Source organism: Labeo rohita, chromosome 21 (assembly GCF_022985175.1).
Source record: "Labeo rohita strain BAU-BD-2019 chromosome 21, IGBB_LRoh.1.0, whole genome shotgun sequence".
Lineage (NCBI taxonomy): Eukaryota > Metazoa > Chordata > Actinopteri > Cypriniformes > Cyprinidae > Labeo > Labeo rohita.
The window spans coordinates 13629086-13646695 of NC_066889.1; the positions used below are offsets into that span (position 1 = coordinate 13629086).

The window sequence follows — 17610 nt, forward strand, 5'->3', positions numbered from 1 at the left end:
ACTTGCTAACTAGCACATTATTAGGAAAGGCAGTTTGCAAAGATTCATCAAAAACCCCTTATACTTACTTCTTCTGTAGGTTAAACTGGATCACAAATGATTCACGCGAACATAGACACATTTAGGTCAATCGGGAGTCGCAGTCTCTTCAAAAAATGAAAGTAATCCATTGCATCTTCAGTGGCTCAGTGTCGAAAGTAAATGATGATTGATGTTCATTATCACATCAAACAACAAAACACCTAATTTGCTTAGGAGACATTCTTGTCTACACCTGCTCTGCCATTGAAACAATGACGGACTGTTTACAGCTCATTCAGCTCACTCAGGGCGGGTCTATGCTGAAATGACCATGTCAATCAACAACTGTGGAAGCGGCCTTGGTCTGTGTGACATCACACAGCCAAGAATCAGAGAATGGCTTGATTTGAGAAAGGGGTGATGATTTATAGGGATTAAAAAAACACTAGGTAGATTTTTAGCATTATAGAGTGGATGTGTACAACTATAAAAGTAGATTTTGCATCCGATGACCCCTTTAGGCATACAAAGACCACGTCAATGTCAAAAGATCAAGGGAAATTCGGTGTCTCATGTCATGACCTGTTTAAATGTCTCAATTAAAATCGCCTGTTTGTTTATTGTAGAATGCACGTCAGTTAGTTAAACTAAATTTTAAATACATTTTGCATTATTTAAGCTTAGGTTGCATAATATTATTTAATTTTGTCAGATTTTATTACTATTTGACATGTGGTATTAAAATACACATTACATTTGTTAAAATACAAAAATATGTTAAAAATACTGATTACACTCAGGTGTAATTAAAGTATTTTAGTACTTTTTTACTTACTGCTTGACATGATAGATCATTTTTTGTTAAAAAATAACGTATGACATGAAATTTATTTCTAAGAACTTGTACGTTTTTAAACCTTTTGTCTCAGATATTTATATTTGTCATTGACCCATATACAGAAAAGGATGCGGTGTTTAAATCACTGTTTTTCTTGTTGGATAACATCGATTGCACCAATTGTTCCACTTAATTTTCTGTTGCGCATAAGCTTTTAACTGTTTATCACACTCAAGGCTTCCATTTAATGCTCTTACAGATATTTTATGTAGGTTAGAGTATAATAATCTTACATAGCTACACAACTGGAGAAACCAAGCTGTTCTAAAATGGTACAGTCTGCGCACGGCTTCAAGTTTACCCAGTCATTTGCTCTTCTACTGTGAGTAGAGTAACGACTTACCAGGAGCGCGCAGTGATGGTGTTAAGAAAGCGATCAAGATCCGCGTTTTCTTTCTTCTGCTGACACTACAGAGAGTGTGTTCGTTTGTAAGTAGGGCTGTCAGAGACACGCTTATTCAGTCAGCCACCGCTATTACCAACAGGACTGACTGGGATTCACTGCGCTCTGCTGGCTCTGTGTAACCGCTATGGGCTCAGTGTGAGTGAAGAGACAAAGACTTTGGGATATATATGTTTGGAATTTGGCTTTTTGTCAGTTTCTCAAATGCAAAAGGAAATATGTGGCAAAGCTTCGTCTTACTCTTAACCGGTTTGCTTGGGTTGTGTTCATGTTCAAGTTTCCCAAGTAACATCAACATAGGTGAGTGCTCAGCGGCTATTGTTCATAACCGTGTCCTGACAGTGATTTAAAGTTTCCGTCGCACAGGATGAGGTACAGTTAGCCATTTGGGGTTAAATATTTCATGTGCATGTTATTGTTCCTGAATGACTTTCTTGTCATCTCGACAGGAGGTTTGTTTCCAACCGACTCCCATGAATACGACGTGTTCCGTTTCGCGCTCTCTCAACACAATGATGTTCCTAAACTGGTACCACAAGTGGACATGGTGGACACGGGGAGCAGCTTTGCCATGACATACGCCTGTAAGTTCTGTATTCATGTGTATCTCAGAGGTCTGTTACTCTTCCCAAAACCAAACCTCTGCAGTGCGCACACGACCTGTTTCCATCGCTTGTTGCTTTGCTGAATTTCTGTACGACTCCGCACATGATGATTTATGCCAGTGAAACAGTGTAGGCTTAGCGAAGTATAGAAGAACCTCAGACATTTTGTTGCTATAAACGTGCCTTCACTTACACGGTCTTAAACCCAGCTGGATTACTGTCAAGAATCACGTCAAAATGTCAGGTGGAACTGCAAAGCTGGCAAAATGTCCTAGAGTACCTGAGGTTGAATTTGACAGAAGACGGTGGTGTGTTTTCACATTTCCAAATGCTTCGTTTGCTACAGTGGTTTAATTTGACTAATTTCATGACTGCGTGCTCTTTACATGTTTACAAAATAGGTGTATGCTTTTATTATGCGTCCTTCATGAAATAAATACAATGTAAAATGTTATATGTAAAAATTCAGTAAAGAATAACTGGTTAACTGTAAGTTACCTTACCATATACAGTGAAAATTATATGTGACCCTGGACCACAAAACCAATCTTAAGTAGCACGGGTATATTTGTAGCAATAGCCAAAAACACATTGTATGGGTCAAAATTATTGATTTTTCTTTTATGCAAAAAAGAAATTTAAGTAAAGACTGTGTTCCATGAAGATATCTTATAAATTTCCTATGGTAAATATATCAAAATTTAATTTCTGATTAGTAATATGCATTGCTAAGAACTTCATTTGGACAACTTTAATGGTGGTTTTCTCAATATTTTGATTTTTTGCACCCTCAGATTCTAGATTTTCAAATAGTTGTATCTCAGCCAATCTCAGGTTATTTATTCAGCTTCCAATTAATCACATATTAGGTTTAACAGGACAGTGCATGTCATTTTGCTGTATTTTTTGCATGAAGCACCATATTATTTGTGGTGCAAAACAATATTATATTTAGCAAGTCAATATATTTACTTATATATTTTTATATATTTACAATTAAATATATTAGTCTGTAACTAATTAGAAATCCCTAACAATACATTTTAATTTATTAAAATAGCTATGCATAAGGATGTGCATTTTGTGTTGTTGAATGCATTATTTTAGTCTACTTAGTTTTTTTTTCTTTTTTGAAACGTTGCCTGAAGCACAACTTTTTTCTGCAAATTTCTGGCACCACAGTTGTTACATTTAACATGTTTTTTTACAGTGTGTTTACAGTTTTGACAGCATATTTTCTATCATGAGAATATGAAACATTGCTAATACATTTTTAGATGAGCCGAACACAGTAAACATCCTCATTCCTAGCTCAGCTGGCTGTCAGTCACAAATGTTGCCCTTTGATGTCTGGGATTGACACAGACAACCTTTCCATGTTTGTGTTCAGCCCTGCCAGCGACGTGCAACGCTGTATAATGCTTAGCATGCAAACAGCTTCTGATAGACAAAAGGAATTTCAGATGTTTGAGATATTTCGACACTAGCACAGCAGACTGATAATCCTGACAAGTTCATATGTGCTATAGTCTTTCCCAGATGAGTGCGTGTGACAAACCTCTCTCATGTGTACATCAGTGGTGCCCTTTTAAGTGAGTCTCAGTGCCTCAAAGCAAAGTATGCTGTTTACTGGAGGCTGAGCAGAGAAACTGGGGCTGGAGTGATGTTTTCCATTTTAGGGGAGTCTTTAGGGCATTTTTATAGGGTGACACCAGAGAAGGTCTTGTTAGAGGGAGGCTATCAAAGGAAAGTTTAACACATAAAGTAAGGGCTGAGTCTGTATGTTCTTGTCACAGGGAAGTGTGAAAGTAATTATATGGAGCTAATTGCATCTGCAGAGAGTTCGCTCATCAGGGCGATTGTGCATGGCTGCTGTCTTATCCTCTAATCGCTACATACACCTTCCCAGAACAAAACCTGAGAACACTAGAGCAGTTTGTGTGCCAGGAAGTGCAACAAAATTCAGTTTGATTATAATTTGATCATTTTCCTCTTTTGCCGCAAGAACAAACCAGGACTAGAGAACAATGAATGGGGCTTGAAGAAACATAACAAAAGAAAATCAGTGTTTTTGTTACTTAATTGATATGTTTAGGAGAACTGTGTCTTTGAATTTGATTTTGTTTGTTATGAGCGAAGCGTTGATTTGAGTATAGTTTGATTAAAATGACCAACCAGCTATAATAACAATATAGAAGTACAGAGTAAATTATAATTAGGGTAATTTAAAGCCCATCTGGGTCTGTTTACTTTACTTTCCATTAATTGGCCAATTAATTATCCAATAATTAACAGATTACTCAATGGCATTTAGGTTAAAGAAACAGTTCACCTAAAAATGAAAAGTTGTTGAAAATCCTCAGACCATCCAAAAGGTAGTTGAGTTTGTATTTTCTTTGTACAGATTAGATGAAATTTAGCATTACATCACTTGCTCACCAATGGATTCTCTGCAGTGAATGGGTGCTGTCAGAATGAGAATTTGTAATGTGTGTTCTTAATAGACAAATTCATCATTAAGACTTTTTTTAACTTCAAACCGTTGCTTCTGGCAAAAATATCTTCTCTCCACTGGATATCCAATCTCCACTATTCATAATATTGCTTACACCAGTGAAAAAGTCATGTAGTCTGATTCAGAAGAGAAATATACACAGAGCAAGAACTATTTAGAAACAAAAACAGTCCAAAACAGTTCTAAACAAATATGTCAGTGGATTCCGATGTGAGAAAAAAACAGGGGATGGACTTTTTTGTAAACTGGAGAAAGCTTTGTTAGGGTTTATGGATTGGTATATTGCCTTAATGATGGTTTTGCTTCAGACAAACACAAGACGTTAACTGATGGAATGGAGTTGTGTGGATTACTTGTGGATTATTGTGATGTTTTTATCAGATGTTTACTCAGACTTATTTTTACAACAGCGTTTTAGAGATTAAATAATCTTTAAAATCTTAAATTCGAGATTAAAGTCGTAATATTTTAAGAATAAAGTCGAAATTACGAGAAGAAAGTCAAAATATTCTGAGAATAAAGTTGAAATATTTTGAGAATAAAGTTGAAATGATTAAAGAATTTAAATCGTTGAAATTAAAGTTATAATATTTTGAGAGTATAGCCTATATTGTGTGTGCAATATCACTTTTACATGTTGTTTGAACATAAATATGTGTTGGCAGTGTGTGTTCACAACCACCCTATAATGATAAAAATCCACCCAGTGGTTTTTATTTATTTTGAAAAATAATTTCCCCTTTTTCAAATCAAGCCATTCTCAGCATCTTGTCTGTGTGACGACACACCAACAGAGGCCACTCCCACGATAGTTGATTGACACGGCCGTCTTAGCTTAGACCCGCCTTGAATGAGCAGTAACAGTCCGATCACCATTGTTTCTATGCCAGAACAGGGACGTAGAATGGCTTCTAAGCGACTGAGGTGTTGTGTTTTTGGATGTAATAATGAACATAGTAGTCATCATTTATTCCCGACATAGAGAGAGGAAGGGGCGGTGCGAGCAGAGCTCATTAACATTTAAAGCAACATTGACCAGAACAGAATGATTTTGCAGAGCTGATTTTGGCAAGGTAAAAAAGGTGTTTTTACACCACCATTGAGAAATTTTAACTAAAGCATGTTATAGACTTTTCCTAAAGAATCATATCAACTGGTGGAAAATGGGCATCTGATGACCCCTTTAAGAAGGCTAAACAGGAACGACTTTTTATCTTAACATCAGCTCACACACCCAATCGACATTCCTTTAGGGGGCGCCATAGGTCACTTATTTAACCCTTTTTAATACAACAAATATATGTTGGATTAATAGCAGAAATCATACCATGTGTCATACTCTCAGGGACAATAGCTATGTTTGGAAATAATATTTCATGTCTTCGATTGCATTTGTTATTTGTAGCGCGCCAGCCCCCCAATAGCAATAAGCTTTGTGCTTTTGGTACTTTTATAATAAACCAAGTCTCAGCTTTCAAAATCAGTTTTATATAGCAAAATACAAACTATGTGTCTTACAATAATGTGTTTTTAAAGCTCTTTAATCTGTTGTGTCTGTGGCGTCCAACCTTTCATTTCTCATGTGTATTTAATTAAAAACAACAAAATGTTCTAAAGGTTGAAGTGGTCTCCAACTCGTTAACATAAGTTATATTCTTCTATATACTTTTTTGAGGTATATAACGTTAACTGTCTGTTCACAAGCTGTTTTATTCACAGTATAATACAGTTAATGATTGGACATATTTAACGTCTTCCATTCATTATTTGTAGCACTCCAGCCACCCAATAATCACAATAATTTTGTGCTTTGTTGCATTTATTATAACACAGCTCAGCTTTCAAATTAATTTATTTGTTCAGGATGTCAATTTTATCACAAAATGCAAATTATAAATGTGTTTTTTTAAAGTTTGCAGCTATAAAAGTGATAAAAAAAGTGAAAGAACATCAGAAGGCATGAAAAAAAAACCAGTATAGACTATTTTAATGAAATGAATGTCTCATCATTGTAATTGAAAATATGACTGATTCAGATGCCACTTAAACTGAGGCGAATACGGCGATCTGTCATGCCACATTAAAAAAAACACATGATTTTAACAGACATATTTTGTATTTCGCTATAAAACTGACAGAATTTGAAAGCCGAGACTTTGAAATATCTCCCGTAATTATTGTAATTTGGACTTCATTCTCGAAACAATTCGACTTTGTCCTAGAAAAATTTTGACTTTATTCTTGTAATTTTATACTTAATTTTCGAAATATTTTGACTTTATTCTCATAGTATTTTGACTTTATTCTTTTAATTACGAATTTATTCTTGAAATATTATGACTTTAATCTCGTAATCTTAGATTTTTTATTTTTTAATGTGACACTAAAATGCCATCCCACATTTTAAGCACCCATTCACTGCAGAGGATCCATTGGTGAGCAAGTGGTGTAATACCAAAATAATCCAAATATGTTGTTTCTGATGAAGAAACAAACTCATCTACATCCTGGATGATGTGAGGGTGAGTGCATTTTCAGCAAATTTTCATTTTTTTGTCAAATATTCCTTTAAAAAAATAGTATTGAGGATATTATACATCTATTGAGGATATTAAAATACAGCAAAAACAGCATGTTTATTATATGCTCATTTCCGCAATGATGCTGTCTTAAGCTTTCTTTACACCAGGTATTAACTTCCATCTTGCGTGATGCGATCATAAGTGGTCAGCTGAGACTGAAAACTGTTTACACTTGGTATTAAAATGCATCTCAGATGAGTCTCCTGTGAGTCACTTGTGATTAGATTTCGAGGGGGTTCAGATGGTCGGTTTCCTTTAAAGCGGCTCTAGCCAACTCTTGTTTTAATGCAGTGGCTCTCAACCCTGGTCCTGTAGCCCCCTTTATTTTACACCCACAACAATTTTCAGAAACAGGGCTGAGAACCATTGTTTAAGTGCAGTTGCTGATTGACAGAAGTATAGGTCGTCCTTGTCGTCTGGGATTACATCAGGACAGAGCAGTGTCTATACAACAACCTCAGTGTGGTCAGATGCGTTTCTGAACGTATGCTCTTGCATTTAATGCCGCAAACCAGGATGTTCACTACATATGTTATAGCATTTCTTATTTTCTATAACATCAGATAATCTGAAAAGAGCAAAGAAAATATACAGCCTTTGTCATCTTATACTCATGAAAAATGTATTTCTTTGTAACACATGTAAAAGCTTTATATTTTTCGAATAAGGCGTTTAGATGTGTTCCCATTACTGCAAATCATTACCTGTTATCATATTTATAATACTTAGATGATAAGCATGGCAGAAATGGCACACGCAGCAGTACAGACTCTTATTTTCTTAGATATGTGCCTGAACCGGTTGCTGAAGTTGCCTTGACTCTGAAGAGCTACAGTAACCGTTTAGCACGACTCAAATAGATTCATTTAATCTATTATTCATTGCATCATAGCCAAAGTGATTATTTTCAGGGGTTTTGATGTATGCATGTGGGAGAAGAGCCACAAAGGGAGTTATAGTGAAAATTCACTTATGTAGGAGGGAACTGACAATAGTTAGTTGGAGTAGGACAGGTGTTTTTTTTCTGGAAAGAGTTTAACTTGCTCTGATAATTAAGGGCCTCAGCTGACATGGCAAAACACTGTACAGTGTTATATGGAGAGGAATGGAGTAGGGCTGTCAGGATTCCTCAATTAAATTCGAGTACTTGAAAAAAAAAAATCTCCATTGCATTTTGTCTGTGTCGATTAACTGGCAAAATACCGGAAAATATTTCACAGATGAGAATCCATGAAAAGCATTAATTAGACTGTTTTCTAAGGCTGCACGAAATATTAAAACCATTTAAAATCATAATAAAGCATAGTGCTATTGTGAATTCACAAAGGCTGTGATTCGATTAAATAAATATATGCACTGCGGGTTTAATTTGTGCTTAATTTATATGCGTTTAGGATACGTTCGTCTCAGAGTGGCTCTGTTCACAGTAAATGCTGCTCCACACAAACAGTTATCATTTACATGACCATCTCAAACTCCGTCTTTGCATATGCTGGGATTCTGAGATGCTTATAAAATTCAACACTAGGTACAATATACACCATTCTATCAGATTTGTAAGGTAAATCATTTATAACCCCACACCAACACATCTCTAAATATGCTAACTGTTAGATTATATCATGCTGTAAAGTGTAAAAACAATCGCCTGGCCATTGGAGCCCTCTGCAGGGATTTGATATAATAGATATTTTACAAAAGTTATGATTATATTGTTTTATTACGTTATGAATTTTAAAGGGTTTGTTCAATAAAACCATACTATTACTTGCTTTTAATAGGCCTGTTTTTATTTTAACCAGTTATTGTTGCCTCATTGCTCTTATATATGTATTTTAAGTAGAGGTCGACCGATATTTACCGATACCGATAACTAGGTTGGACCACACTGGCCGATACCGATTAATCGACTGATAGTTTTTAAAATGGCTACTGAGCAGAAAATAAATAGTGCTCTACTATTAAAAAAAGTAGCCTACTGAACCATACTTCGTAAATGAATAAAAATATTAATATTAATTATATATTGATCATTACAGTTAGTTCATTGTTCATTAATGTTAACAAAAGTGACTAAAATGTTTAAAATATATCAGTAAATGCTGAAATTAACACACTCTAACAAGGAACAATACAATACTACAATACTACAGCTATTATAAATCTAAATGTTACAAATGGACTCATATTGTTACTCACATAAGGCCACAGTATTGGAATTGCATACATTTGGATATTGTGTACTTTCACAATTTAACTGCTTCTATTCTAGAACATTTGTGGTTATCTAATCAAAATATGTTAGTCACACAAGGGGCACAAAGACTCGCAGCTATCCAGTATCACACACACTGGACGTGTCGCGTTCAATCCAGGCGGCGGTCTACAAGACTTTATTTGATCACCAAACGGGCAAAAATATTCTGCTTTCCTTTGTCCACTAATGCAGCATCTAGTCAACAAATTCGCATTGTAATGACATGAAAACATGCACTACAGTATACTGTACACACCGTTTCGTTGTCGATGTTTTAAATCCTCCTTTGAATTGTCCCGCTCTATGCAGCGCGCAGTGTCACGTGTCTAAACAGACGGCACGTGCTGTCAGTGATTCCGCCACTAGAAGCTGCTCTCTTGCTGTATAACAAAGACTATAGGGCTTTACTGTATAATGACGACCTTCTCAGCTGCTCCAGCAACGGACCCAACCTGGAAAAAGCTATCAAAATGGATTTTTGCCGATAACCAATAGTTCTGCCAATCAACTATTGGTGCCGATTAATCGGCCAAGCCGATACATCGGTCAGCCTCTAATTTTAAGTCATTTTAATGTTTGTTGTTGACTTGCACTTCTAGTCAAACGTATTTGAACAGTACAATTTTTAATGTTTTTTTTTTTTTTAAGAGTTATCTTCTGCTCAGCAACCCTGCATTTATTTGATCCAAAATACAGCAAAAGCAGTAATAATGTGAAATATTTTTACTATTTAAAATAGCTGATTTCTATTTGAATATATTTTAAAATGCAGTTTATTCTTGTGATCAAAGCAACATCATTAATCCAGGCTTCAGTGTCACATGATCCTTCAGAAATCATTCTAATATGCTGATTTGCTGTTCAGGAAAATGTTATTGTTGTTATTATTATTATCAATATTTAAAACACTTGAGTACATTTTTTTTCAGGATTCTTTGATGAATAGAAATATCTAAATATCAGCATTTATCGGAAATTTAAATGTATAGGCAACTTTTATTAAGTAAGGATGCTTTAAATTGATCAAAAGTGATAATAAAAACATTTATAAGGTTACAAAAGATTACTATTTCAGATAAATGCTGTTCTTCTGAACTTTCTATTCATCAAAGAAACCTGAAAAAAATTGTTTTCAACATAATAATAATAATAAATGTTTGTGAACAGCAAATCAAAATATTAGAATGATTTCTGAAGGATCATGTGACTAGAGTAATGCTTTGGCTTTGAAATCGCTGGAATAAGTTACATTTTAAAATTTGTGACCTTGGACCACAAAACCAGTCTTAAGTCGCTGGGGTATATTTGTAGCAATAGCCAAAAACACATTGTATGGGTCAAAATTATTGATTTTTCTTTAATGGCAAAAATCATTAGGAAATTAAGTAAAGATAATGTTCCATAAAGATATTTTGTACAATTCCTACTGTAAATATATGAAAACTTAATTTTTGATTAGTAACATACATGGTTAAGAACTTTATTTGGACAACTTTAAAGGTGATTTTCTCAATATTTTGATTTTTTTGCACCCTCAGATTCCAGGTTTTCAAATAGTTGTAGTCTCGACCAAATAGTGTCCTATCCGAACAATCCTAACTTATTTATTCAGCTTTCAGATGATGTATAAATCTCAATTTTGAAAAATTGACCCTTATGACTGGTTTTGTGATCCAGGGTCACATATATTCAAATAGAATAGAAAAAAAAAAATATCATTAAAAAACATAAAAAAAACTTTTGACTTGTATTGTAGGTCTATTTTATTAACCCCAAAAACTATCCAATTACTTGATTAATCATCAAAATATTTGACCGATTACTAGACTACCAAAATAATAGTTTGTGACAGTCCTAGAATGGAGTGTTGATTGATATTGCAAATTTGTGTTACCATATTATTTTCATCTTAATTATAAACACAGTTGTTTGATGAATCGGAAGTCTTGCACATTTACAAAAAATGACTTCTGTGTTGAAAAATAAGGTGAATAGATACGTAAAAAAAAAATCATACAATGAAAGTCATTTCACATTTAAAACAAAAAGTTTGTGTTCAGTAGACGAAAGTCACAGGTTTGAGGATGAGGGTGAGTAAATGATGACCAAAATGTCATTTTCAACTATCCCTCTTCAAGCAGTGTTGTTTGAATGCTGCATTTCAGCCTTCATTTGAAATGCATCACAGTATTTGACAGTAAACAGTTTATCAGAATTGGCCCTTAGATGTTTTCAAACACAATATCAGCCTACATGAGTGGCTATACAATATTAATGTTGAAGAATTGCATGCACCTTTGATTTAATGTTGAAGTTGTAGATGTCAGTTGCACTGATGAATAGTGAGCTAGATGCAGTATGTCGACCTCCCAGTGACAGCTGAAATAACCAGTCAGTGTCTGTCATGATGGCGATGAGTGTTTCTCCTCATGCCTTTCTAGTTGAATAAAACCCATCATCGCTTCATTTTAAACCTGGCAAACAGGCTTTTGTCTATTGTGCATAGGACAGATTCATTTTCTCCCATACATGAATTATTTTAAGAATCCGTTTCTGCTTTTGCCATATCGCAAGCCTTTATGACAGTCTGTTCTTGGCATTAGTCCCATTCGGCCCCGTGGTCCTCCTTTCAGCACGTATCAGTCCTTTCATCACGTTGACATGCAGTCGGGCCAAATGTCCACAGCATGTCAATCAGGCGGGCTCCAAAGAGACCCATTGAAGCTCACGTCAGAGCGAGTTCAGGAACAAACACTGTTTTGTGTGTCTTCCCTGTGGAACTCACATAGACCGCTGAAGAGCTTTTACCTGTGTGGTTGCCTTAATGCGAAGCTTTATATACAAGTGATGGAAGACTTTAAAGACAGCGAGTGCCTTGATGTGATAGCTAGCCTGAATATCCACAGAAGACTGCCAAGGATAGCTCACATAGCCACGTTAGCTTCATCTCAAAGCCCTTAGCAAGAACTTTCAGCAATTAGACGCATTTAAAATGAAGCATTGTGAAAAATGAATGGCTTTTTTGATACCAGTAAACTTTGAATGCTTCGTCGTTGATTATAGATGACGGGTATGTCATTAGCATCATTAGCCGTTAGGAACTGGACACAGTTCAGACAGAATGGCACAGGCGGGTTGAGGTTAGCTGTGGTGATTTCAGGATATGTGCCTGTGGGGCTACATGCTCCCCGACCTTCACTGGGCTGGAATGATACAGTGATAAAAATGTACCTTATCAGATATATCATCTTGCAAAGACTGAGGCTACAAGCCGCTTAGAGGACACCAGGGACAAAATCTGATTCTGTTAGGTGACAAAAAGCGCCCGCTTGGCTGTAATCTCTGAAATGATCTAGGTATTTTCTCTCTGAGTGAAACGCTGGGCCCTAATGCTACAGGATTTGGCGATGAGCTGCCACCTTTTTATTATTTTGTAAGGAACAGTTCTATCAAAAATATTTAAATTTTGACTTTAAAGGAGAAGTCCACTTCCAGAACAAAAATTGACAGATAATGTACTCACCTGTTGTCATCCAATATGTTCATGTCTTTCTTTCTTCAGCCGTAAAGAAGTTATGTTTTTTGAGGGAAACATTACAGGATTTTTCTCCATATAATGTACTGGTATGGTGCCCTGATTTTGAACTTCCAAAATGCAGTTTAAATGCGGCTTCAAATGATCCCGGCCAAGCCAGCAAAACGATCAGTTATTTTAATAAAAATAGTACAATTTATATACTTTGTAATGTCAAGCGCTTGTCTTCTCTCGCTCTGCCTAAACTGTTTTCTGGTTCATGACAGTTAGGGCATGTCAAAAAATTCCCTCATCTCATGTTCTTCCTCGACTTCAAAATCATCTTATATCGCTGTTTTTCCTTTTTTTGTTAAGGGTGTTTGATCTTCTTTGCATGTTCACTTTGCAAAGACTGGGTCGGTGCTTCTGCAGTGATGTAGGAGGATTTTGAAATGATTTTTGAAGTTGAAGGAGAAAATATGATTGGAGTTTTTCAACATAATACACAAAGTTCAAGCATTTGAGATTAAAAAACATTTCAATTGTTTTTTTTTTAATGAAAATAACTGATCGTTTTGCTAGATACAACCCTTCTTCCTCGGTTGGGATCATTTACAACTGCATTTGAAGCTGCATTTAATCTGCATTTTGGAAGTTCAAAATCGTGAAGAATAAAAGACATGAACATCTTGGATGACAAGGGGGTGAGTACAATATCTGTAAATTTTTGTTCTGGAAGTGGTTCTCCTTTAACTCATTCCCATGTCATTTCAACCCTATTGTAATATTTTTGTCATGAAGCATGCAGGGAAGTCTTATGCAGAATGAACGAGCATCTGTTTTTCATACAACGAAAGTGGGTAGTGATTAGGGCTGTGCGATATTGATCAATAATATGATTTTGAGTCATGATTGTACAACAGTATTTCCTTATACTTCTTACATTTGTGAATGCATTTCAGTAAGCCAATTAAAAACCAATTATAGCTTCATCAGAAAACTGCATCAACATGCCTCTAGAACAGACAAAACAATACTAATATGGGTAAACACCAAACAATAAAAAAAATCCCAGACTAAAATTTCAAAACTCAACAGAAACAAGAACAGCGACACAAAGCCAATAAAATGCATGTCCAAACTGCAATATTTAACATCTTTAATGCATCCAGTGTATAAACAATGTGATTTAAAGTGATAATTCACCCCAAAATTAAAATTCTGTTATTATTTACTCACCCTCATGTCATTCCAAACCTGTAAAATCTTCAATCTTCATCTTCAAAACACAAATTAAGAAACTTTTGATGAAATCCAAGCGCTTTCTGACCCTGCATAGACATCAACGCAACTAACACGCTCAAGGCCCAGAATGATACATTCTCATAAATGGAGAAGAATTTGTTGAATTAAAAATTGTTGATAAAGTTGTTATTATTGCTTTCTTTGCAAACAAAATGTATCCTTGTAGCTTTATAACATTATGGTTGAACCACTCATGTTACTTGGACTATTTTAACAATGTCCTTACTACCTTTCTGCACCTTGAACGTGCACTTAATGCAGCAGAAATGCAAGCACATTCAGCTTATTTTAAAAACTTATGACAGATGTCTTACCTGCTTCTCACAGAGAACCACCGCCCGGTGGTTTTCACTTGATATTTGCATAAAGTTAAGCATCTCTGAACTTTTGGCCGTTATCAACACGTTTTCCACACAAGCGTGAAGCTCAACTCCCATAGGAATGAAATGCAAATGCTCGCTTGCTCTGCGCCAGTCGACATGCACCATGAGGGGGGTGGTGGAGAAATTGTGCTTTCTGCAGTTTAGCAATCACTTTATGACTTTATTACATTCATTTGTTTTCCGTGAAGATGTTTTGCAGCAATGTGTATCATTAAAAGTGGTATACAAATAAATGTGAATTAAATTGAATGAACATTTTGATTAATCTCACAGCCCTAGTAGTGATTTACATTGCCAAGAGCAAAAACAGCACCATAAAAGTAGTCCAGTACTTTCCATACTATTGTTCAAAAGTTGGGGGTCAGTATTTTATTTTTTTTTATAAAGTAAATTGAAACTTTCATTCAGCAATGATGCATTAAATTGATCAAAAAGTGACAAGAAAGATTTCTATTTTAAATACAGGCTGTTATTTTTCTATTTATCAAAGAATTTTGAAAAAAAGTAATAAATTAGTTACCACAAAAATATTAAGCAGCACAACTATTTTCAAAATTTATAACATAATTGATGTTTATTGAGCACTAAATCAGCATATTTCTATTTTAAATACATGCTGTATTTTTCTATTTATCAGTGAATTCTGAATAAAAGATAATAAATTAGTTACCACAAAAATATTAAGCAGCACAGCTATTTTCAAATTGATAAGAATAATAGGAAATGTTTATTGAGCACTAAATCAGCATATTAGAATGATTTCTGAAGGATTATGTGGCACTGAAGACTGGAGTAATGGCTGCTGATAATTCACTTTTTCCATCACAGGAATAAACAATATTTTAATATGTAAATTGTAACAATATTTCTGTTTTTAATTGATTACTCAGTCTCTCCAGGATTTCTTTCTTTTTTTTGTGATCAAAATGTCTGATTTTGTTGTGGTAATTTCCAAAAAATGCCTAGGCCAGTTTTACTGGCCAGTTTTACAGCTTGCGCCTACGGCCTTTTGGTGTTAAAAATGTACTGTCAGGTTTTACTAAAGACGTGCAGTGACACTACATGAGATGAAATGAATGAATGTTGCATCCCGGCACCCATTGTGGTTTACAAATCCCCACAACTCCGTATGTTAAAGGGGTCCTATTATGCTCTTTTACAAAGTCTTGATTTTATTTTGGGGGTGTAGTAGAACATGCTCTCATGCTTGGTGCTTCAAAAAACGCATTATTTTTCACATAATTTACATTATTACAATAACTTTCTCCCCAGCCTGGCACAAATGGCTCAATTAGTTCCGGGTTTGATAAAGGCCAGCCTTCTGAAAAGCGAAATGGGTTGTAATTGGTTAGCTGTGGCATGTTACGGCTCTAAAAACGAAATATTTCCCTTTGGAGTAGACTTTGAGATTTGTAACTTTGTAGATCTTTTTTATGCCCAAACATAGACCACACACTGACTAAAATTCAAAAGTGAAAAAGCATAATAGCACCCCTTTAAGCAGATCGTACCAAAATCACTAAAATCATTAAGTCTGGACCAGGCTCTGCACTTTTCGAGTGTATAGTATTTTTCCAGCAGACTTGAAATATAGTGCATGAGTCATATGGACCACTTATGCTTTATTTTTGTCCTTTTGTGAGCTTGTCAGTAAAAATAACCATCTGCTTGTTTTCTAAGGAAAACAGAAGGTGAAGGTTGGATGTTCTGCCTGAAAAAACTCTTGGGTTTCATACAAGAAAATAAAGTGTCAGAATGACACGACGCCGAGCAACTGATGACAGAATGTTAATTTGTGGGTAAACAATCCTTTTATACATTTACAGTATAATGCATCGCAGTCAAAATGTCACCGGTACAAATCCCCATCTCTGATTGACCATGGCTGGCATAAATGCCTCCTGTCACCATTTTGGTTTCTCCGGCATGTCACAGGACCGCACATCAGTTCAAACACGCTTTTTACCTCAGCTGCTCAATAACCAAAGGCAAGGAGAACAGAGGCTGCTAGAACAGATTGATGCAGCGGAGATCCTCTCATCTTCACTGCAGTGACTGAAGATCAGACGAGATCACTCACGCTGGACCCACCTGTCACAAACATCTTTCAGCATCACGGAGATCACCGCAGGCAGGAAACTTGTTTTCTCCTCCCCAACCCGACTATACATTCATACACACGCTCTCTATACCCCAACGCAGCGATTCAAACACTGATACTCCTTCCAACTGCACTGCATAAAAATTATTTCCCGTTTCCCTCCTTCTTTTTTATCTGCGGTAGGCATGAAGAATGCTGATAAAGAAGATGTGCATGTAGAAATCTTGCGTTATCTTTGCAAATGATTGAGATAAATGCATTGTGTAGCCTTGCATCGACTCTTTATCACCCGTTTTAAAAGATAAACATCTACGAGCGACAGTACATTTGTCAATCCTCACTATCAGTGCTGTGGGGGTGATTATTAGGGGGAATGAGGCTTAAATAGTGCCGACTGTAGTAGAAGAGAAGCAGAGAAAGCTATCTGCTATCGGAGTTGTTTTCTGAGGCTGGTTTGAAAGTTTGCTTGCCTGAAGGGAAGATTTGGAGCTGAAGTATGTCACAACTGTGGCACATCCCTCATTCACATGCTCAAAGCCCCAGGGAACCAACATGTCTGAATGCAAATGCTACGAACCTCCCTTGGAATTATACATTAGCTGGAACGAATGGAAGGTCTTAGCTTGAAAACACTTTGGAATTGTAGCCGCTGAGACTGAAATTGATTGTAAATGAGGCTCTCATATAGTGTTTTATTACAAATGCGCTATAATTATATGTAAAAACGCCTGCATTACTATTAATGTATGCAGTGTGGAAGACTATATGTAATATAATTACAGAATAAAAGTAAAGGGAACGAAGTAGGATACAGTTTGGAGTTCAGGTGAAAATGTAGCAAATTCTAGGGTGTTTTGGAGCTTTTCTGTTTGAGAAGATCCAGATCTGACACTGTGCAACAAAGGACTTGCAAATACATGAAACAGGCCCCCTTCTGGAGTACTGCAATAAAAATCAATTGCCATGTGCTTCTTAAGCACATGGGGTTTAGTTGGCTGTGAGGGGGCTGGAGCAGAGATGATTGGT

General features: G+C 35.7%; 1 protein-coding gene across 3 annotated transcripts in view; it reads left to right on the forward strand.

The window, feature by feature from the left end:
* The first annotated feature begins 1214 nt into the window (after positions 1-1214).
* The window catches only part of gria1b (glutamate receptor, ionotropic, AMPA 1b), a 77669-nt gene continuing 61273 nt past the window's right edge, over positions 1215-17610 (forward strand). For all 3 annotated transcript variants that reach the window (XM_051093012.1, XM_051093013.1, XM_051093014.1), the window contains exons 1-2: positions 1215-1622; positions 1772-1906. In XM_051093012.1, the coding sequence (XP_050948969.1) occupies positions 1493-1622; positions 1772-1906 (265 nt within the window). In that variant the 5' untranslated portion in view covers positions 1215-1492. The remainder of the gene's footprint in view (positions 1623-1771; positions 1907-17610) is intronic.